The sequence below is a fragment of the Bombina bombina genome, chromosome 1 (genome assembly GCF_027579735.1).
Source record: "Bombina bombina isolate aBomBom1 chromosome 1, aBomBom1.pri, whole genome shotgun sequence".
Classification (NCBI taxonomy): Eukaryota; Metazoa; Chordata; class Amphibia; order Anura; family Bombinatoridae; genus Bombina; species Bombina bombina.
In genome coordinates this window covers 738,426,184-738,451,351 of record NC_069499.1, presented here as the reverse complement: position 1 = coordinate 738,451,351, position 25,168 = coordinate 738,426,184, and the positions used below count along the sequence as shown (strand labels likewise).

At 40.0% G+C, this 25,168-nt stretch overlaps 1 protein-coding gene across 1 annotated transcript in view; it reads left to right on the top strand.

Annotated features, from left to right (window-relative positions):
• Window positions 1–25,168, top strand: part of FRMD7 (FERM domain containing 7) — a 299,794-nt gene that overhangs the window by 164,854 nt on the left and 109,772 nt on the right. The window contains exon 8 of the mRNA XM_053714655.1: window positions 21,963–22,110. Coding sequence (XP_053570630.1) covers window positions 21,963–22,110 — 148 coding nt within the window. The remainder of the gene's footprint in view (window positions 1–21,962; window positions 22,111–25,168) is intronic.

Genomic DNA, 25,168 nt, shown 5'->3' with positions numbered 1-25,168 from the left:
CAGCTCAGCCCCATTGTTTCCTATGGGAGAATCGTGCACGAGCACGTTTTTGAGGCTGGCCGCGTCCGTAAGCAACTCTGGTATCGAGAGTTGCATTTGCGGTAAAAATGCTCTACGCTCCTTTTTTGGAGCCTAACGCAGCATTTGTTTGAACTCTCGATACCAGAGTTAAATTTATGATGCGGCCAGAAAAAAGCCCGCGGAGCGTTAACAGCCCTTCTACCGCCGAACTCCAAATCTAGGCCAATATGCATAAGCTTATGAGCAACAAAGCATTATTGGGAGATATCTACTTATTTGTGGGTGGGCAACAATGCATAGTTGCAATGGTTAGCCAGATGTCTTTAGATACTTCACACTATTGCATATCTGCTCATTAAAGGGACAGTCAACACCAGAAGTGTTGTTGTTTAAAAAGATAGATAATCCCTTAATTACCAATTTCCGAGTTTTGCATAACCAACACAGTTATAATTATACACGTTTTACCTCTGTAATTACCTTGTATCTAAGCCTCAGCAGACTGCCCCCTTATTTCAGTTCTTTTGACAGACTTGCAGTTTAGCCAATCAGAGCTGTCTCCATGGTAAATTCACGTGCATGAGCTCAATGTTATCTATATGAAACACATGAACTAATGCCCTCTAGTGGTGAAAAACTATTAAAATGCATTTAGATTAGAGGCGGCCTTCAAGGTCTAAGAAATTAGCATATGAACCTCCTAGGTTTAGCTTTCAACTAAGAATACCAAGAGAACAAAGCAAAATTGGTGATAAAAGTAAATTGGTAAATTGTTTAAAATTTCATGCCCTATCTGAATCATGAAAGTGTTTTTTTTACTGTCCCTTTAACAATAAAGACACCTTGAATTTTTTTTTATAGGTGAGCATTTCAGACAAATACATGCTCTATTTGATTTTTTATAATGAAAGAACAGAAACGTCGATTTTCCTTTTAAAAATATTCCCTTTATATTTCTCAAAGTAACGTCCATTATAAACACAAATTACGCATTTCACCATTATTGAAATATAGCGTGGTAAACGTATCTTTCAAAACGAGATTCGCATCTATGTAAAGTCGAATATAATATCACGCACTAGCACACAATTGATCTGCATTGTTGAAATTGTAAATACATTTAATAGAACACTGTCAATACTTAGCAATGAGTCACAATATGTTTTTAATAAACAATGAATACATACAATGTTTACTTTTTTAATCTAAAATATTTGTAAACTTTTTTTAAGAACTTGATCAATATAAAACCTTTGAAATGTGTCAGACATTTACTAATATGTCTGGATTATATTTAGTATCGTGAGTAAAAGTACAATCTAGTTCAAATGTCAACAAAATATATTAAAATTTAACGGATTCCATATATTATATATTCGTCACATATATACGCATACCATTCTCATAAATTCTAAATAAGTCTACATGCCAAATGTAGTAACAGCAACCCCAGGAGGTATGTGTATGGAAGTTACAAAGATATGAATCCATGATCCATTAAGTAACGGCCAATCAGAGTTCATCACACAAACATGACATGACTCAGTATGGCCTCACAGACATGCAAACAAAATTACAGTATTTTATCCAATCAGATGTACAGATACCATGTCCCATGGTGTATCTCATGTTTACTTCCCCATATAAAAGTCCATTACACGTTGCCATTTTTGTCAGTTCTCTAATACCTGTTGGTATATTGTTAGATATTGATATATCAAATACTAAAAACTACCAACAGGATGTCTCCCAGGTTCACACGGGTGGAAAGTACTGCACTGGTCAACGCGGTCGAGGAGTTTTATCCGCAGCTGTTTGGGACTCAGAAGGGGTTGATGAAGCCAGCAATAAAGAGGGTCCTCTGGGTGTCTATCACCGTTTCTGTGAATTTGGTGAAATACGTCCAGAGGACCGCAAATACAATTATGCAGAGATTTGGGGATATGAGGTTGCGGCTTCACAATAAAGTCCACCTCATGAGGGAGTGGGCAAAAGCTCGTTCTAGAGGTGGGAATCAGGAGCCACCCCACGGAAACTTTTCCTACAACCTTATTAAGAGGCTTTATGCGCCCTCCTCAATCTCCATTTCCCCCGCAGATTTGCTTTCGCAAGCTCCTCGGCCCCTTCACAGTCCCCAGCTGCTGGCTCTGAAACTCCCGACCCGGAAGCCAGTGCAGCTCCAATCAGTGACCTGGGAGAAGGAACTACAGAGGCTGAACCAGGTAAATATCAAAATTCACATAATATATTAATATTTTAGTATATATTTTAGCAATGTGTATATAGTCATATATTAAACCTAAATAGATCTCCCAACAGACGTTACATCTGAATTTAGATTCGTCATACATCAAATGTGTGTCACAGAGCTAAAATGGAATTGCGCATCCATGAAATTCCTATCCTCCGCCATTTCATACATTTAATATCGATTCATACAAAAGTTAGAAACATTAATTAGTATCATTCAATCTTTACAATGATCAAAATAAATTTGGGAATAAATGCCCAAAAAGACTAGTTGCGCCAAAATAGGAGGTTATGTTATCAGCAACCACCAAACAAAAAACGTATAATAATACCTTCTTAAGTGTTAATACGTGTAATAACTTCGTGTTGATGTGTGTCCAAATAACTCTAATAACTACCTCTAGTAAATATAAGAAAAATATTATAAATATTGTCAAATATAAAAAAGTGTGTACACATCAAAAATAAGTGATATCAATATATATAGTATGATACAGTTCAAAGATGATGAAAGTCCATCATAGAATAAATGTCCAATTCCACATAGCAGCTCCTCTTCCAACGATAAAACCTGTTCACCAAACAAGTGGGTAGAGAAATCTATAAATAGATAAAAGAGAGCGCTCCAATGGTGAAGTATATCTCAGTAATCTTCCACAAATTACTAGAGTATAGACAAAATACTCACAAACACCTTGCACTCAGCAGTGCAAATGGGGCAGGCTGAACTTTCAAAGTTGTTCAGCTAACTCGCAGTCCGGCTAACCACTCTCTGACTGACTCAACCCCCTCCTTTATTCACAACATGTTTCTCAGTACTTGATTGTTTCATCAGGTGATAAAAAATACAAATACAAGTGAGATAAAATACCTGACTTCCTCTGCGTGTTCGCCCAGCTAATGCGCATGTCAGAAAAAAAAGGGGATAGATTTTTACTATTTCGATTGGACAGCAATAGTGATATTGTAACCAATGGTTCATTGCATGTACGCTGTTAGTAAAAAATGCTATAATGGTATCAAAAAGAGTTGCAAAGTTGTCCAATAAATATGCGCATAGTATTTCAAAAGTAAACATACCGGGGTAGTCTCAAACAAAGATACATAACATAACATATACATAGGTATGTTTACCTTTGAAATACTATGCGCATATTTCTTGGTTTGTCCCATTCTCATTATACTTTACTTTTGTCTTACAAATTTGGACATAACATTGCCTAATCCATTCACATTGATCTGTATTAACATGTATCCTCTAATTAAATTTTAAGTTTATTTAAAAAGAAGAATCACGATTCAGAGATCGAATTCCATTGTAATCCAAATCTCAATTTATTAGTCATCGAAGATATTCCTCTGATTCTTGCTATCTTTATTTGAATGTAATATTAGGGTCTTGCCCATTTTGTATTCTGCACCTGGGTAGTGTTTGACAGTTGGTGGCTACATTTAGACAACACTAATACATTTTTACACATGTGCAGAATATATAAATATACATCTCCTATACTTTGATATTTTCTTCTTATCATTAAGAGAGTGTAATGCTCGTGGGATACCCCTCTATCAGACCGAACTTGGCCAGTAGTCTTGTTATCCCGGTGTCGAGCCGGAATGATAGGGAATATCCCAGAGCGGAGAAAGTTAGTAAGATAAGGAGAGCGGCATTCACCACAGGCAGGACAGCCCCCAATGGCAATGGCAGAACAGGGCAAGGCAAATCACTGTTATGGTCAGGAAGGGAGGATTCAGCAACAGTAAAGCAGTCCAAGGACAAACCACTAGAATGGTCAGGCAGGCAGGGTTTGGCAACGGTAAAGCAGTCCAAGGGCACACCACTAGAAGGGCCAGACAGGCAGGGTTTGGCAACAGAGAGGCAATCCAGAATAACAGGGGTTAAACAGGTAGAGTAGTCAGACAGGCAGGGTTCAGCAGCAATATATCAGTCCAGCAATTTAGGGGTTAAAAAGGTAGAGTAGTCAGACAGGCAGAGTTCAGCAGCATCATATTGATCCAGCAATTCAGGGGTATAGCAGGCAGAGTTGTCAGACAGGCAGGGTTCAAAACACAATCTATCACTCCCAGGAGTACACAAAGTAACACCTATACTTGGGCAGTGATAAATTGTTTGAATATGCTTACATAGGCGCAGGATTCGCGCCACAGACGTCCGGGATCAGTGAGAGAGGAGCGTGCAGCAATGATGTCAGCGCTGCATGCATCCAGACCCGACTCAGCCCCTGGCAATGAGGAGGGAAGGAGACGCTGCACCCCTGGCAATGGCTAGAGCGGTGCGGCGTGACATAGCCCACCTCTCAAGGGTTTCCTCTGGGAACCAGAGCCGGCCTCAAAGGATAAGCAGCATGGAATCTGGAGACCATAGATGGAGCATGCACATAACGGGCAGGAACCCAGGAACGATCTGCCACAGAGTAACCCTTCCAGTGTATCAGATACTGCAGTTTTCTGCGCCTGTATCTGGAGTCCAGGATCTTAGCTACCTCATATTCAGGGTTACCACGGACCAGGAGCGGAGGAAGAGGCGTTTGGAGCCGGGTATATCTATTCTTGATGTAAGACTTGAGTAGTGAAATGTGGAAGACTGGGTGTATGTGCAGGGTTTTGGGTAAGGACACTTTGTAGGCAACAGGAGACAGTCTCTTCAGGACCTTGTAAGGGCCGATAAACCTAGGCCCCAATTTGTGACAAGGTTGATGTAGACGAATATGTAGAGTAGAGACCCAAACATGGTTACCCACTGGGATGGCACATACAGAAGCTCTATGACGATCAGCAAACTTTTTATATCTAGAGAGAGCTGAACATAGCTGAGAGCGAATACGTTGCCAATGAGTGGTGAGTCCAGTGACGTGTCGATCTGCAGCAGGAACACCAGTGGCCTGAAGAGGGAAGACACAAGGCTTATGCCCTGCTGTGACTTGAAATGGAGGACATCTAAGAAAATAGTGCCAATGAGTGTTTCTTGCCAGCTCAGCTAGGGGTAACAACTCAGACCAGTTGGTATGGCGAGCGTTGACAAAGGCTCTAAGGTAGGCTTCAAGATCCTGGTTTACTCTCTCAGTTAGTCTATTGGTCTGAGGATGGTAGCCAGAAGACAAGGAAACAGTGGTTACAATCAATTTACAAAAGGCTCTCCAAAAGGTGGAGATGAACTGTGGACCTCTGTCGGAAACAATATTCACCGGAATGTCATGAAGTCGTACCACATGCAAGAGAAAAAGAGAACAATTCTTGTGAAGGCAGTTTGGTTAGGGGTACAAAATGAGCCAGTCTGGAAAAGCGATCCACCACAACCAGATAACAGTATGGCGGTCAGAAGGAGGAAGATCCACAAGGAAATCCATTGCTATGTGTGTCCATGGTTGTTTAGGAATGGACAATGGTAGGAGCAAGCAAGGAAGCAAGGATCGGGGAATTTTGTTGGCAGCACAAGTTGTGCAGGCTTTCACATAATCCTAAGCGTCAGACTTCATAGTAGGCCACCATACGTGTTGGGAAAGATGCTTAAAAGTCCTAGTCAAACAAGGATGTCCTAAGAGTTTACTATCATAAGCCAAGGATAGTACAGGGGTGCGTAGATTCAGAGGAACAAAGAGGATATTAGAGGCCACGGGGGCTCCAGGAGGTCTACTAGACTGGGTGCGTTGAAATCTTTGCAGAAGGGTGGTATTTAGTTGAGCAACCACACAGGAGGGAGGTATAATGTGTTCAATAAGAGCTTCAGTGGAGTTACTTAAGTGAAGGAACTGACAAGAAAGGGCGTCTGCCCCTTCTTGTTCTTGGTTCCAGGAAGATAAGATACCACAAAGTTAAAACGGGAAAAGAACAAGGCCCACCTGGCCTGTCGAGGATTGAGTCGATGAGCAGTCTCTAGGTAAGTCAGATTCTTGTGGTCAGTGAGAATCTGTATGGTCCCCTTTAACCAATGACGCCATTCAGTCAAAGCCATCTTAATGGCTAAGAGTTCATGATTACCCACATCATAATTCCTCTCAGCAGGAGTAAAGCGTTTAGAGAAAAAGGCTACAGGGTGTGACTTGGAAGTCAAAGGATCCCTTTGGGTTACAACTGCTCCAGCCCCTATCTCGGAGGCATCAACCTCTAAAGTGAAATGTAGGTCAGGATCAGGATGGAGGAGCACAGGAGCAGAACAGAAAGCCGTTTTCAGACAAGAGAAAGCATTTATGGCTTCAGGAGGCCAGTGTTTACAGTCTTTGGTATGTTTTGTCAATTCAGAGAGAGGAGTGACTGTTTGTGAAAAGTTCTTTATAAACTTGCGGTAATAATTGGAGAACCCCAAGAACCTCTGCAATTCCTTTAAAGAAGTAGGTCATTCTAGAACTGTGGTGAGTTTAGCAGGATCCATGGCAAAACCTTCTTTCGAGATGACATAACCAAGGAACTGGATCTGAACTTGATCAAACTCACATTTTTCTAGCTTGGCTACCAAAGAATTGTCCCTGACACGTAGAAAAACTTGTCACATGTGTTTATGATGCTCCTCTAAAGTGGAAGAGAAAACAAGGATGTCATCCAGATAGACGATGACAGTGCGGTTGAGGTGGTCACGGAAGACATCGTTGAAAAATGCCTGGAAGAGTGCAGGGGCGTTACACAGCCCAAAGGGCATTACAAGGTATTCATAATGCCCAGATCTTGTGTTGAAGGCGGTCTTCCATTCATGGCCTGGAAAGATACGAATCAGTCCAATTTGGTGGAAAAGCGAGCATCTTGGAGCGAGTCATACAGTTTGGTGATCAATGGAATGGGATAGCGGTTCTTGATAGTTACGTTAGTTATGATAGTTATGATGTTCAAGGCCCTGTAGTTGATGCAGGGTCTGAGCCCACCATCCTTCTTACTGACAAAGAAGAAGCCTGCCCCAGCAGGAGAGGAGATAGGGCAAATTAAACCTTTAGCTAGGTTCTCTTGGATGTACTCCTCCATGGATTTGCATTCAGCTTTGGAGAGTGGATAAGTCCTCCCTTTAGAAAGTGGGGCTCCAGGAAAGAGGTCGATCTTGCAGTCAAAAGGTCGGTGGGGTGGCAGCACGTTGGCTGCTTTTTTCTCAAATACATCTGCAAAGTCTGCATATATCGAAGGAAGGTCTGGAGGAGTCTGTATACTGGCTATGGGGATGCGGGGCAGAGGAGTGACTTTAGCAAGGCAGGAGTGAAAACAGGAGGTACCCCAGGAGGCTAGTTGTCCCTCAGCCCAGTCAAACTGGGGATTATGTACCCGAAGCCAAGGAAGACCAAGGATGACAGGCTGTGCTGGGGAATGAATAACGTTGAACTGCAGTTGTTCGGTATGAAGGACTCCCACAGTCAGGGTTAGGGGTGCTGACTCAAAATGGATCAACCATGAACCAAGGGGGGTGCCATCCAGAGTTGTTATTTTGAGACAATGTGTTTTCTGCAAAAAGAGACAAACCAGCTGGAATCATGAAACGGGGATCCAGGAAGTTTCCAGCTGCCCCTGAATCAATGAAGGCTTGAGAGTGGACTGTATTCTGAAGTAAGGTAAGGGTAACAGGTACCAGGATCCGAGAGAAGTGAGGGGATTTAGTAGAGATCATGCTTAGAGGCATCCCTGTGTGATCCCTTAAGCAGTGGCTTTTCCCGGCCGAATGTCACAGTCCTTTAGTTGGTGGGTTTTGGACCCATAATAATAGCATAGTCTCAATCTCCTTCTTCTCTGTCTTTCAGACTCTGAAGGTTTGAAGGAGGACAGATCCATGGGTTCCTCCACTGAGGTAACTGGAGCTGCTGAAGGGGTAGAGAATACTGCCGAAACTGGACGAATAGGAGGACTGGAGGGTAGGACACTCCTTGATCTGTCTCTCTCAGCTTGTCTCTCCTGGAAGTGAGAGTCCAGGCTGATACATAGCGTTATAAAGTCATCCAAAGAAGAAGGGATATCACGATAAGTTAGTTCATCTTTGATGCGTTCATGTACACCTCTCCTAAAGGCTGCCTTGAGAGCACTGCCATCCCAAGTGGTTTCAAGTGTCAAGGTGCGAAACTCGATGGCAAATTGTGCCACAATTCTATTGCCCTGGCAGAGATCCAGGAGAGAAAATTCTGCAGCAGAGGTACGGCCAGAAGTACCAAACACAGAAGACAATGCAGATATGAAATCATCAGAATCATGCAGGAGTGAAGCGTTCTGTTCCAAAAGGGGAGAGACCCATGCTAGGGTCTTTCAGTAGGGAAATGATAAAGGTGACCCTTAAATGGTGAGACTGAAAGGTGCGAGGATGATTGCCGAAGTGCAGTCTGCATTGGTTAAGAAAACCCATGCAATCCGTAATACCTTCATACTTGTCAGGCAACGGTATCCGGGGTATACTTTCAGAAGCAGAGGAAGTGGTCGTAGTACTAGGAGTAGGGACTGGCGATGAAACAACAGGAGCGGTATTCCTTGCTAAAACCAGTAAGGAGAGTTGAGTGGTAATAGCCTCAAGCTTGGAATCCATATTCTGCAACTGTGTGGTATGGGATCCCAACATCTGTCCCTGAAGATAAACAGCTCATGCCACTTCATCTGGCTCCATTGCCCAAGTATAATTTAATGCTCGTGGGATACCCCTCTATCAGACCGAACTCGGCCAGTAGTCTTGTTATCCCAGTGTCGAGCCAGAATGATAGGGAATATCCCAGAGCAGAGAAACTTAGTAAGAGGAGGAGAGCGGCACTCACCACAGGCAGGACAGTCCCTAATGGCAACGGCAGAACAGGGCAAGGCAAATCACTGGAATGGTCAGACAGGCAGGATTCAGCAACAGTAAAGCAGTCCAAGGACAAACCACTAGAATGGTTAGGCAGGCAGGGTTTGGCAATGGTAAAGCAGTCCAAGGGCACACCACTAGAATGGTCAGGCAGGCAGGGTTCGGCAACAGAGATGCAATCCAGAATGACAGGATTTAAACAGGTAGAGTAGTCAAACAGGCAGGGTTCAGCAGCAATATATCAGTCTAGTAATTTAGGGATTAAACAGGTAGAGTATTCAGACAGGCAGAGTTCAGCAGCAGTGCATTGATCCAGCAATTCAGGGGTATAGCAGGCAGGTTCTGAGGGATCCAGCACTGATGAAGACCTGCCTATGCAGGGTTCTGGTAAGTCCACTGACTCATTCATATGTCATTAGAGGTATCTTTTTCAGAATTATTCTGATCATGATTATGATGAAGCATTCCATTTGAATAAAAATGATTATGTACTCCTCTAATTATATACCATATATATATATATATATATATATATATATATATATTTCTTTTTTTAATAGTTTAATATTAAGATCTCAAAGCTTCTTAGTCTACACCTTTGTGCTTCAGAACATGGCTGGCACATGTTGATATTTTGTATAAATGTAGACAACAATCATCAAGCAATACACACATGAGATCTATTAAATGTTCCATGTACTGTGCTTTTTTCTGAATTTACAAAATACAGACAATCACATTTAATTAATAATCATCGATAATTATATATTTTATTTCATTTGCATGCTCCATCAAAATTATGAAACTCCTAACTTTGATTCAGTATTTCTTTAATGCAACATTGATGTGTGTCCTTGAGCACCAGTAAGACATGTTATATTTGATTTTAACGTGTACACAACATATTATGTTTTACAGAGATTGATGTAACAACATGTGCGATGGAGGAGGAAGTGACTCCCTCTGAGTCTGATGGTACGTCAAATATTTATAACATATATATATAATGTGTATTGTTTCAAAATCATACTATTGAAGAAAAATAAAGTCTACAGCTTTGTCCCGTTAAAATATATTATTCCAATATTTTTCAAATACACTACTGCCCCCTTTCTATATCATGCAGCATGAACATATGTTTTTATTTCTTTTCCTATTTATGTATGAATTGTCATGAATGACATCATGATGTCACATGCATGTTACATCCAAACCTCCAATAATCATCTTATGATTGTACAGACAGTCATTGCTATTCATCTGAGTGCCTAGATGCAGACCATCTCATTATGTCATCATTGTTCTGAGCTTCTCAGCCACTTCTAAGTATACATAAAACATAATCGTGTTGAAATTCATTGATTTAATTTCATGATGTATGATATGTAAAGGGGTTTGCAAATGATTTATGTGTAGACTGTCCATTTCACTCAAACAAACATTTAACCTAAAAAATGCAATTCTGAATGTGTCTATCAATATTGGGATGACATACGTTTAATCCTAATGTAAAAGAGATTCACAAAACATACTCCGTAAAAGTAATGTCAGATAGATACCATTCTATTCTTAATATTTAATATAAACGGTAGTATCTACCGTGTATAGATTCTGAATAATAATTGATTGAACCATCAAGCTTAAAATAATTATATTTAAGATTACAAAGGCAATCATCTTAATCTATATGGTAATCAGTGATTAACTTGTTTCAAAGGCTATGTGGAGTAGCCATTTAGATTTGATCATATTACACACTCCCATATTATCCAATTGTTGGAGTCTCCAAAGTCAATCCACGGGCATGTGTCTAAAAGAACTGTATAGCGTTTCAATCTCAAATGCATACATGCGTACTGATATATTATCAAAAAGAGAAATATCATATTATAAAATCATAAAGATTAGCACAATGTTGACTTTGAAATATATAGTTTTGAATGTATTGATCAAACATTCCATGAAAAATACCAGTGAACAATCAGAGTTTCAAGGATCAATTAAAAATGATTATTTATTAGACTTGATTCCAATCAATCAATATCTTTAAACATAGTCATTATTGTGACTTTGTATAAATATTTTATGAGAACAAGAATACAGATTTTAAATGATGGTGAATATTGATTTCTCTCAAGATAATAATATATTTTCATATAATATATGTATTCATAAAATTGTATTATATATTTTAGATGGAACTTCCACTTCTGGGCATCAGCCTCCCGGCCCTTCCCATCCTGACCCCTCTCCCGGCCCTTCCCATCCTGATCCCTCTCTGGCGCCTTCCTGTCCTGACCCCTCTCCCACTCCTTCCCAACAAGAAATCCCTGCCCTCCCTCGCCGCTCTCCCTGTTTTGGCCATCCTGCTTCTACCCCACCTGCACAGCCACCAAATCCCCAGCCCCTGACTCCCCAGCTGTACAGGCTCCACCGGAGCAGGAACCCAATCCTCCTCCTCGCCCCATCCCTCCCCTCCCCTTCAACACCTTTACCCTAATCCCCACCTTCATTGTCCTGGGTGTCGGATTGTCCTTCCCAGCCACTACATTCTTAAAGTGACATTATACTGATCTAATTATACATAAATTGATTTTGAATAGAAAATATTTTTTATAAACCTTTTCTTTATTTGATTAATGTAAATGTTTCTGAGTTACATTTTTTGAAATTAACATCCTCATTTTCTAATATCTAAATTATATTGCCTAGATTTTGGATATATAGTATGTATATATGCCAATATTTTGGATTTGTTATCACCGCCCTTTTCACAGTGTGTCATAAACCAAAGAAAAAATTTTTTTTTCAGTTTGATAGGGTTTTGATTTTTCTTAATATCTTAATGGTTTGTATATGAAGAACATATTTATTATTTATTTATGTGTAATTCTTCTTCTCTATAGCATATTTTATTATAATAATGATATGTATTTTAATTAGTACAATGTCTCTTTGCTCTATTTTTATTATGTTCTGTAATTAGTATTAATTAATTCGTAATATTTGTTTTTGTTTAAGTTGTGACTCAGCATGGTTGATGCTAGAGACTCTAGCATGTATTGAGTAGACCATGCCGAGTTCCAATCAGTTGCTGGGAAGGATGCATGACACCATGCAAATCCAGCTGCGGCTTCATCGCAGGACTCTAGCCAGAATAATATGATTAGAAGCAATGCATGAAGCCGCAGCTGGAGGTGCGCAGGGCGATGAAGATGATTGCTCATGCCCCAGTAAGTGGAGGATCCGGAGCTGGCCCGAGGTAGCACATATAACTCCTCCAGCCACATGTAAAGTTGTTTATATTTGTTGCCATTTGGCCAATTTAGTTTCTATTGTTGTGCCTGTTGCACTATTTCACCTTGTCAGATTATTACTAATGGGCCATGTTGGCCTTTGTTTGCCCTTGTCAACTCTCTCCAAGGACTGTGATGCACTATGTCACCTTGCCAGATGGCTCCAAAGAGGCTGTGTTGGCCTTTGTTTGCCCTTGTCAACTCCCTCCAAGGACTGTGATGCACTATGTCACCTTGTCAGATGGCTCCAAAGGGGCTGTGTTGGCCTTTGTTTGCCCTTGTCAACTCCCTGAAAGGACTGTGATGCCCTTTGTCACCTTGTCAGATGGCTCCAAAGGGGCTGTGTTGGCCTTTGTTTGCCCTTGTCAACTCCCTCCAAGGACTGTGATGCACTATGTCACCTTGTCAGATGACTCCAAATGGGCTGTTTTCTCATTCTGACTTGTTTTTCAAGTTATCTTATTTCTTTATGTTTTATGACATTCATAAATCATATTTATCATAATAAAAAGAATGTTATTAAACTGTTATGTTTCTTCTTTATTTATTAATGCGATTTCTAATAAAAGATCTTTTATGTTGATAATCTTTAAAAGATGCTGACCACAGTTCTTAATTTATGGATATGCATTCCTAATGTACATTTTATTATTATTTCTTTTGACATCAACATACACATCTAATATATTTAAAACAGACTATTATCTGAATGTTGACAACACATATATTCCAATTTTCCTTACATCTTATAGTAGTAGTATAAAAAAATAAATCACTGTGTGTAATGCACACATTTTAGATGATTAATCTCTCTCTTTTATTTGTGATTATATTTAATGATACGATATATTGCTACATAGGTAAGATATAATGTATAAACAATCCACATTTTCGTAAAGTATATAGTAGCATTATTTCTATGTTAAACCCTGCTGTTTCCTAAATATTTCATAATCTTCCTATGTAATGAAATCTATATTTAGTACCAACAATGGATTATATTTGATATATCAGAGAATTATGTCATCTAGCGTTACATTATGTGAAGCTGTGCATTACATGAAACAAACACAGAAATATAAATAAGTTTGTTATTGACATGCAAAGGTGTTAAATCCGTCCTTCGATTGGATGTTGCTTTTACGCAATCTCGGATGTGCCATGTTGCATAAGACATCACATGCAAAGGTATTAAATCCGGCCTTTAATTAGATTTCGTTTTTACGCAATCTCGGATGCGCCATGTTGCGTACAATGTCACATGCAAAGGTGTTAAATCCATCTTTTGATTGGATGCCATTTTTACACTATCTCGGATGCGTCATGTTGCGTAAGACATCACATGCAAAGGTGTTAAATCCGTCTTTTGATTGGATGACGTTGTCCCGCAATATTTGATTTGCCATGTTTGCGAATGAGAACACATGTTTGAAACCATGATTTTCTTGGATTATGGATTGTGTCAATCATGTACATTGTTGAAACATAGATGATAAAGAGCAAATAAATATCTATTGCTGTCTGTCTGCTGGAAGAAACTAATTAAGGCAATGCGATTTTGATTCTGAATATATTTTGAGGCAAGTGCTAATCCATGAATGTTCAACAATGAAAATTGCAGGAAACAACGAAAGTGGCGCTTACCAACTCATGGGGTCCATGCTATTCAGGCAGCGTGATCTTCAGCGTAGGCACAAGTCACTTCCATCCGACCGATGTTCCGGGAGCCCAGATAGACGTGCCTCCATTTCCGGCGCCCTCTGCAGACAGTGAGTTCCAGTAGAACTTCCGGGCTGCACAGGGTAGAGGGTCAAAATCGAAAGGCATACACCGTAGCAAGAGAGTGGAAATCCAATCCTTTAAATAGAGGCCAGACACACAGCTCACATACAGCAGTGATCAAGCATGGTAATACACACGAAACATGTCTGCAGTTTGTTCAGCTGTGACCCTGACCTCTTGCTAAATGGAGCATTGGCACTATATTTGTTTTTAATTAGTACCCCAATAAAGACTTATTTTCTTATACCTCTGGCTGGTATTAAGAGGTTTTTCTTTGGATTTCCGCTCTCTTGCTACGGTGTATGCCTTTCGATTTTGACCCTCTACACTGTGCAGCCCGGAAGTACTACTGGAACTCACTAAAAGAGCTGATATCTTTGGGGCAATGCCCCACAAAATGCCCTTTTAAGGGCCATTGGTAGTTTATTGTAGGCTAGGGTTTTTTTTATTTTGGGGGGCTTTTTTATTTTGATTGGGCTATTTGATTAGGTGCAATTCTTTTTTATTTTTGATAATGTGGTTTGTTTTTTTCGTAATTTAGTGTTTGTTTTTTTGTAACTTAGTTTGTTTTTTGTGTGGTAATTTAGTACTTTTAATAATGTTTAATAGTATATTTAAATAAAAGGGTTGAGTAGGGTTAGGTTTTTAAATATGTAATTTATTCTATTTAATTGGTAGTTTGATTTAATTGTAGGATAATAGCTAGAGTAGGTTAATTAATAGTTTAAAATAGTTTATTTTATTTCTACAGGTAATTTTATTTGAAGATAGAGATGTAATTTTAATTTAAAGTTAGCGGCTTGTTAGGTTTAGGGGTTAATAGCTTAATTTAGTTTATGGCGATTTGGGGGGGGGGCTGACGGTTTAGGAGTTAATAGGTTTAGTTAGTGGTGGTGATGTGGGAGGCCAGAGATTTAGGGGTTAATACTTTTATTTAGGTTGCGGCAGGGTCGGGGAGCCGTGGGATAGGGGTTAATAATTATATTTAGGTTGTGGCTATGTCGGAGAGTGGCGGGATAGGGGTTAAACATTTTAGTATAGTGGTGGCGTTTAGTGATAGGGTATGAATAAAGTTGGGAAAAAGCTGAATAGATGCAAGATCGATGACTTAGTTAACAACAGTCCGATGCTCATCGCCCCGTACTTGGTGCGCATCTTTTTGCCGGCTTTTTTCATAAATAAGGAGAGCGTATTGAGATGCACGGCCACAATGTTAGGCGAGCTTATTGGTGCCGGCGAATGCAGCATATTTGACAACTTGATAGATATCCCCCAAATTATCAACTGGATATTTATAAACTGAAACATTCCAGAGATTGGTGTTTACAAAAGAATAAAAAAATGAGCCATTACAAAAAACATTGTAAGTCAAAGTGGGTGTTTAGACCCTTTGGTACCAAGGTGTCCAATGTTTGGATCCACATTGTCTCGTGCTGTAAAAAGTATTCTCGCTCTGTCCCCTTCACGGCTGAGGGGCGGGACATGATCAATTATAATATACCGTAAATGGGCCACAGTATGTTTGGCAGCCAACAAATGTTTAGCCACTGGTTGATCACTTACACCAGTGTCTAATGCATGCCGTATGGCAGCCCTGTGATTAGCCATACACATGCGTAGGTCATTGTTTTTAATGTAATATTTGCCACAATTGCAATGTAACATGTACACTACATATTTTGTAGTACAAGTTACTCTGTGCTTGATGGCATATCTCTTATTATGCCATGGATGGACAAAATGGGTACTCTGTACCAAACCATTGCATATGGTGCATCCACTACACCTAAAACAACCAGGTTTAGGTGCCCCAAGCCATGTATAGTTGTAGTGTAGCTGGGTATGTTGTCAGATCTCATCAGTATGTCTTTAAGAGTTCTTCCTCTTCTGTAACCAATTCTGGATAAATTGTGCTCCTTGAATGGTAACCCCGGATCACTGGATAGGATTTCCCTGTTATCTTTCATGATAGTGTTCATCTGCCGTTTGTCAGGAGTGTACTTGGTTACAAAGGTCATTTGCGGCTTCTCCATAGTCAGATTCCTCTTTTTGGCCAGTGATTCTTCCTGTGTAAGATTTTTTACTTTATACATGGTCTCTCTGAGCATTCGATCCTGTAGCCCCTTTCTCTGAATCCGTTTCGCATGATTTGAAGCTGTGTTACCCTATTCGTTTGTAAAGTGTTGTTGTGGACAACACGTTTAAACTGTTATACTGGAAGGGCTCTTTTTAAAGCTTATGGGTGACAGCTGTCCGCTCTCAATATTGAATTGCGGTCAGTTTCCTTTTGAAATAAGGTCGTATTTAATCTGTCGCCATTGCAAATTTTCAGATCCAGAAAGTCAATTAGAGAGTCAGATGAGTGGATTTTGAACTTTAAATTGTGTTGACAGTTATTGAGCTGAACAAACCATTCTGTCAATTATTCTTTTGTGCCAGACCAAATAAGTAAATCGTCAATATATTTCCTGAACAGTTTAATGTGTGGGCTGTTGAAAAGAGGGGTATCATATAATTAAAATTGAGCCATATAAATGTTGGCGTAGGATGGGGCCACATTGGACCCCACTGCCGTACCTGCTATTTGGAGAAAGAACTGACGTTCAAATCTAAAGTAATTACACTTTATACAAAATTCCAGTAACTGTGTAAGCACCTCTCTCGGGGGACCCACATATGGGTATCTGTTCAAATGTTTGCGCACTGCCTCCACACCTTCCCCATGTGGGATCACCACATACAAACTATTGACATCAAGTGTTACAAGTGTGTCAGTAGTTGTTACAGTACAACTTTCTTGTTGAAGTAGTTCAATGACCTCTATGGAATCCAGAATGAAAGATGGTATGTTTCTCACCAAGGGTTGTATTGCAGCATCAAGGAATGCAGCAGTTGGCTGAAGAATTGAATCTGTTTTGCATGCCCTGAAGTTGTGTTACCCTATTCGTTTGTAAAGTGTTGTTGTGGACCCATGTGACCCACTGGGGTGACATGGGTCCTTGTGCACTTTTGGGAGAGTGTGGCGCAGGGAGGACGCCGGTGAACAGCTTGTCTGTCTGATGAAGAGACACCTCCCCGAAACGTCACAATAAATTGACAACTTGATTTCACACAGTGAGTGCCTTTGCCTATGTTGTTTCTTATGTGTATATCATTTGCATAGTACTTTGTGTTGCCTGCTGTTGTGTGCCAAACCCTTGCTCTCTTTACTAAATATCTTTTGGATTTGTGCTCCTACAACTTGTTTCTTGTATATGTGCCTACAGATCTTACGTATTTCACCTTGATTTTACTGCACTGGTATTATGGATATGGCACAGGATACCATTGTATAACCACCATTAACATATATCAATTCAATATTCCAGTATCACAGTTTAAATGTGTTGTCCACAACAACACTTTACAAACGAATAGGGTAACGCAACTTCACGGCATGCAAAACAGATTCAGAGAAAGGGGCTATCAGGATCGAATGCTCAGAGAGACCATGGATAAAGTAAAAAATCTTACACAGGAAGAATCACTGACCAATAAGAGGAGTCTGACTATGGAGAAGCCACAAATGACCTTTGTAACCAAGTACGCTCCTGACAAACGGCAGATGAACACTATCATGAAAGATAACTGGGAAATTCTATCTAGTGATATAGGGTTACCATTCAAGGAGCACAATTTACCCAGAATTGGTTACAGAAGAGGAAGAACTCTTAAAGACATACAGGTAAAACTCGAAAAATTTGAATATTGTGCAAAAGTTCATTTATTGCACTAATGCAACTTAAAAGATGAAACTAATATATGAGATAGACTCATTACATGCAAAGCAAGATAGTTCAAGCCGTGATTTGTCATAATTGTGATGATTATGGCTTACAGCTCATGAAAACCCCAAATCCACAATCTCAGAAAATTAGAATTTTGTGAAAAGGTGCAATATTCTAGGCTCAAAGTGTCCCACTCTAATCATCTAATTAAGCCATGACACCTGAAAAGGGTTCCTGAGCCTTTAAATTTTCTCTCAGTCTGGTTCAGTAGGAATCACAATCATGGGAAAGACTGCTGACCTGACAGTTGTGCAGAAAACCATCATTGACACCCTCCATAAAAAGGGAAAGCCGCAAAAGGTAATTGCAAAAGAAGTTGGATGTTCCCAAAGTACTGTATCAAAGCACAATAATAGAAAGTTATGTGGAAGGGAAAAGTGTGGAAGAAAAAGGTGCACAAGCAGCAGGGATGACCACAGCCTGGAGAGGATTGTCAGGAAAAGGCCACTCAAAAGTGCTGGGGACTTTCACAAGGAGTGGACTGAGGCTGGATTCAGTGCATCAAGAGCCACCACACACAGACGGATCCTGGACATGGGCTTCAAATGTTGTATTCCTCTTGTCAAGCCACTCCTGAACAACAAACGTCAGAAGCGTCTTACCTGGGCTAAAGAAAAACAGACCTGGTCTGTTGCTCAGTGGTCCAAAGTCCTCTTTTCTGATGAGAGCAAATTTTGCATCTCATTTGGCAACCAAGGACCCAGAGTATGGAGGAAGAATGGAGAGGCACACACTGCAAGATGCTTGATGTCCAGTGTGAAGGTTCCACAGTCTGTGTTGATTTGGGGAGCCATGCCATCTGCTGGTGTTGGTCCGCTGTGCTTCATTAAGTCCAGGGTCAATGCAGCTGTCTGCCAGGAGATTTTGGAGCACTTCATGCTTCCTTCAGCAGACGAGCTCTATGGGGATGCTGACTTCACTTTCCAGCAGGACTTGGCACCTATCCACACTGCCAAAAGCAGCAAAACCTGGTTCAATGACCGTGGGATTACTGTGCTTGATTGGATTTTGATGGGGTGTAGCGCCAAAGACGAGCACCTATAGCTCTGAACAGTAGGCTAACTAGCTAGCTTGGAAAATGTACTAAGAAAATAAATGTGTTCAGAGCGCCTCAAAGGGGCTAGATGTTGTACAATGTGTAGAGTGTATAGAATTTCTCACGCAGTCCTTATGGAGTCAAATTTCTCACGCAGTCCTTATGGAGTCAAATTTCTCACGCAGTCCTTATGGAGTCTTTAAACACACTCTACACATTGTACAACACCTAGCCCCTTTGAGGCGCTCTGAACACATTTATTTTCTTAGTATGGATTACTGTGCTTGATTGGCCAGCAAACTCGTCTGACCTGAACCCCATAGAGAATCTATGGGGCATTGCCAAGAGAAAGATGAGAGACATGAGACCGAACAATGCAGAAGAGCTGAAGGCTGCTATTGAAGCATCCTGGTCTTCCATAACACCTCAGCAGTGCCACAGGCTGATAGCTCCCATGCCACGCCGCATTGAGGCAGTAATTGTTGCAAAATGGGCCCAAACCAAGTACTGAGTACATACAGTATGCATGCTTATACTTTTCAGAGGTCCGATATTGTTCTATGTACAATCCTTGTTTTATTGATTGCATGTAATATTTTAATTTTCTTAGATTGTGGATTTGGGGTTTTCATGAGCTGTAAGCCATAATCATCACAATTATGACAAATCACAGCTTGAACTATCTTGCTTTGCATGTAATGAATATCTTATATATTAGTCTCACCTTTTAAGTTGCATTAGTGAAATAAATGAACTTTTGCATGATATTCTAATTTTTCGAGTTTCACCTGTACTTATGAGATCTCACAACAGACCCAGCTACACTACAACTACATGGCTTGGGGCACCTAAACTTGGTGGTTTTATGTGTAGTGGATGCACCACATGCAATGATTTGGTACAGAGTACCCATTTTGTCCATCCATGGCATAATAAGAGATATGCCATCAAGCACAGAGTAACTTGTACTACAAAATATGTAGTGTACATGTTACATTGCAGTTGTGGCAAATATTACATTGGCAAGACCAATGATGACCTGTGTACGTGTATGGCTAATCACAGGGCTGCCATATGACACGCATTAGACACTGGTGTAAGTGATTAACCAGTGGCTAAACATTTTTTGGCTGCCAAACATACTGTGGCCTATTTTACGGTATATTATAATTGATCATGTCCTGCCCCTCAGCCAAGCAAGAATACTTTTACAGCATGAGACAAGGTGGATCCACACTTTGGACAACTTGGAACCAAAGGGTCTAAACACCCACTTTGACTTACAATGTTTTTTGTAATGGCTCATTTTTTTATTCTTTTGTAAACACCAATCTCTGGAATGTTTCAGTTTATAAATATCCAGTTCATGATATGTCTGTAAGATGATATTATGATTAGCTGTACTATTCTGGCCCTTAGTATGGTTATTGGTTTAACAGTATAAATATATTTTGACACATTATTTCATATTTGTCCACAATATTATGCATATGTATATAACCTAAGTCTGTGGTATGCTTAAGTCTGAAGTGATTTGATTATTGGTTTGCTGCAAATTACGCTTTGTATTAGCAGGGTTTGGTGGCATAATTAGATTATTGGGTAAGCTCCATGCTGTAGTCCCAAGAACATACCACAATCCAATACAATGTAATTCATAGCTGTCAGTATAGGCGCCTGTATTCTCACTTGTTTACCGACTATTGCGGTTGCTAGGTTACACAACCAGCATTATACGGCCACTTTTTGTTTTGCTTTTAATTTTGCCATTCTGTCTCACCGTAGTCAGTCCCACGCATGCACAGTGGTGCAGGGAGGATGCCAGTGAACAGCTTGTCACATTGGTTCTTGATTGTTGGTGGGATATTTAAGGTGTATGTCATAGTTATTTTGTATGTATGTCTGTCTGTCTGATGAAGGGGCACGACCCCGAAACGTCACAATACATTGACAAATTGATTTCACACGGTGAGTGCCTTTGCCTATGTTGTTATATATATATATATATATATATATATATACACACACACATATACACATATATATATAAATAAACTTTAAACATAAAGCGCCCAACAATAAAGCCATAGGAGTGTCTAATAAATATCTAAAAAGATATACTTACCCATAGACACTCGTCCACTAACACAGTAGTACACAGGCAAACAGTACTGAAACATATCAGCAGAGGTAATGGAGATAGGAGTATATCGTCGATCTGTAAAGGGAGGCAGAAGATAAATCCCTGCAACTGAATTTGCAGAAGGCCTATGAAGGATTTCTCATGAGGCAAAACTGTAGAATCAAAGACCATACTCTAAATACGTCCCTCTGACAACCACTGTACTATGATGGGAAACGGGCATTACATAGATTGAAGACCCATCTCTATGAAGAACACTGCACATCTTTATTCTTCAGCCACCTCCAATGGAGGCAAAGTAAAGACTGAAGTATGTGTGAAGTAGGAGGGTTTATAATATAAACTTTATATAGAGCTCTTGGGGTTTGGGAATCTTTGCCTCCTCCTAGCGGTCGAGAAATAATTCCCATTAGTAAGGGATCATGGACTCTCACCACCTGTATGAAAGAAACATAGTGCTTAGGATATAGCATAAATTATATACTGCACAGGGTTATTCTGTCTTCTTAACTACATTTCCAAACTAAGACAAATGTCCTATTTTCCCACCAAGGCATATATACTGTACGTCTCTTTGTTAAAGATCCTATGAGTACCTGATTATAAGAAGAAGAAAACTGTATATACTTACTTATAAGCCATTTTTTTCACAGTTGATTAAAGGCCACCGTGCCACATTTGGTATTGTTGGTCTAGTCTGTTTCCTGTCTGGAGGTTGCCAAGAAAGGGAGGGTAAAGGTGATCCTTGAAAAATCATGGGAACTGGTTATTTCAACCATCCATAAGGCATATTCCCCTATAGTATTTGAATGACTCTGTGTTTAGTGTAAATTAAAAAAAAATTTTTTTTTAGTGGAAAATCTCCAGCTGACTCAGACATGCAATTATTGGATATTACTCGGAAGTTGGATATGTACGGAATCCGTCCTCACCCAGCTAATGATGGAGAAAACTTGCAAATCAATCTTGCTGTTGCTCATATGGGAGTGATGGTCATACGGGTAAAGTACAAACTTTATATATTATATTATATAGTATTAATTTCAAAATTAGTCTCTCAATAATAGTGTATAAGCAAGTTGTAATTTTACATAAAGAAGAATGATATAATTAGGCTGTATTACCTTTTAACTGTACTTGCTGCCAGTTACTGTAGTGTGCAAGCTTTTTGGGTGTGACAGAAATAGCATGCGTATTGCGAGTTGAAAGTTAACGCATTCGCTTGAGTGCAATCTAATTAAACATGTGTCGGGTTAGCACGACTTCATACCTCTGGTTAACTGTTACGTGAGACAAAAAAGTGCACAAAACTTATCGAAAATATATTTAACAGTACAGTTAAACTCATATTAACACTGTCTGATAAAAAAAAATTTGCAAAGCAAAATTGTATTAAATAGTTATAAGGGATCAGGTCTTAGGCAAAAACAAAATGTATGCTTACTTGATAAATTTCTTTCTTTCCGGATATGGTGAGTCCACAACGTCATCATTTACTGTTGGGAATACCACTCCTGGCCAGCAGGAGGCGGCAAAGAGCACCACAGAAAAGCTGTTAAGTATCACTCCCTTCCCACAAACCCCAGTCATTCGACTGAAGAGAAATGGAGAAAAAAAGGAGTAACACAAAGGTGTAGAAGTGCCTGAGGTTTAGTAAAAAAAATAACTGTCTTAAAATAAAGGGCGGCGTCGTGGACTCACCATATCCGGAAAGAAAACATAATTTATGCTTACCTGATAAATTCATTTCTCTTGTGATGTATCGAGTCCACGGCTTCATCCATTACTTGTGGGATATTCACCTTCCCAACAGGAAGTGGCAAAGAGAGCACCCACAGTAGAGCTGCCTATATAGCTCCCCCCTTAACTCCACCCCCCAGTCATTCGACCGAAGGCTAGGAAGAAAAAGGAGAAACCAAAGGGTACAGTGGTGACTGAAAGTTTAAAAAATAAAAATACAAACGCCTGTCTTAGAAAAAAAACAGGGCGGGCCGTGGACTCAATACATCACAAGATAAATGAATTTATCAGGTAAGCATAAATTATGTTTTCTCTTGTAAAATGTATCGAGTCCACGGATTAATCCATTACTTGTGGTATACCAATTCCAAAGCTTTAGGACATGGATGAAGGGAGGGACAAGACAGGGACCTTTAAACAGAAGGCACCACTGCTTGAAGAACCTTTCTCCCAAAAATAGCCTCCGAAGAACAAAAGTATCAAATTTGGAAAATTTGGAAAAAGTATGAAGCGAAGACCAAGTCGCCGCCTTACAAATCTGTTCAACAGACGCTTCATTTTTAAAAGCCCATGTGGAAGCCACAGCTCTAGTAGAATGAGCAGTAATTCTATTAGGAGGCTGCTGTCCAGCAGTCTCATAAGCCAAACGGATGATGCTTCTCAGCCAAAAAGAAAGAGAGGTAGCTGTAGCCCTTTGACCTTTCCGTTTACCAGAATAAACAACAAACAATGAAGATGTCTGACGGAAATCTTTAGTTGCTTGTAAGTAGAATTTTAAAGCACGAACCACATGTGCAATAAACGTTCCTTTTTTGATGAAGGATTAGGACACAAAAAAGGAACAACAATCTCTTGATTGATATTCTTAATAGAAACAAAACTTTCCAAGATAAAAGCTTAATATCTATGAAATGCATGGATTCAAAAGGAACCCCTTGAAGAACCTTAAGAACTAAATTTAAGCTCCAAGGCGGAGCAACCAATTTAAATACAGGCTTAATTCTGACCAAAGCCTGACTAAATGCTCAAACGTCTGGGACATCTGCCAGACGTTTGTGTAGTAAAAAAGACAAAGCAGAGATTTGTCCCTTTAGAAAACTAGATGATAATCCCTTCTCCAAACCCTCTTGGAGAAAAGACAAAACTCTAGGAATCCTAATCTTACTCCAAGAGTAATCTTTGGATTCACACCAATAAAGATATTTGCTCCAAATCTTATGATAGATCTTCCTGGTGACAGGCTTTGTAGCCTGAATCAGGGTATCAGTGACTGACTCAGATAAACCATGCTTTGCTAAAATCAAGCATTCAATTTCCAAGCAGTCAGACACAGAGAAATTAGATTTGGATTCGAGAACAGACCACCGAAATTAGAAGGTCCCGCCTCATTGGCAGAGTCCACAGTGGAACCGAGGACATGTCCACTAGGTCTGCATACCAAGTCCTGCGTGGCCACGCAGGAGCTCTAACATTTTTGTCACCACACTCATTACCATTTCCTAGCAGTTAGAGTAGGCAAAGAGAATGACTGGGGTGGAGTTAAAGGGGGAGCTATATAGGCAGCTCTGCTATGGGTGCTTTCTTTGCCACTTCCTGTTGGGAAGGAGAATATCCCACAAGTAATGGATGAATCCGTGGACTCGATACATCTTACAAGAGAAATACATTTATCAGGTAAGCATACATTTTGTTTTCTTTCCTAAGATATGGTGAGTCCACAACATCATAATTTACTGTTGGGAACCAATACACAAGCTAGAGGACACAGATGACTAGGGAGGGACAAGACAGGTAGCCCTAAACAGAAGGCACCACACCGCTTGAAAAACCTTTCTCCCAAAAGAAACCTCAGCCGAGGCAAAAGTATCAAATTTGGAAAAAGTATGCAGAGAAGACCAAGTTGAAGCCTTGCAAATTTGTTCCATAGAAGCTTCATGTTTGAAAGCCCAAGAAGAGGAAACAGCTCTCGTGGAATGAGCTGTAATTCTCTCAGGAGGCTGCTGTCCAGCAGTCTCATAAGCAAAACAAATTAAACTTCTCAACCAGAGAGCAGTAGCTTTCTGACCCTTATGTTTTTCTGAGAAATAAACAAACAGGGCAGAAGACTGGCGAAAATCCTTAGTAGCCTGTAGATAGAATTTTAGAGCATGCACAACATCCAAGTTGTGCAACAACCATTCCTTATGAGAAGAAGGATTAGGACATAGCGAAGGAACAACAATTTCCGGATTAATATTTTTATCCGAAACTACTTTAGGAAGGAAACCTAACTTAGTGCGAAGAACCGCCTTATCAGCATGAAAGATAAGATAAGGCATA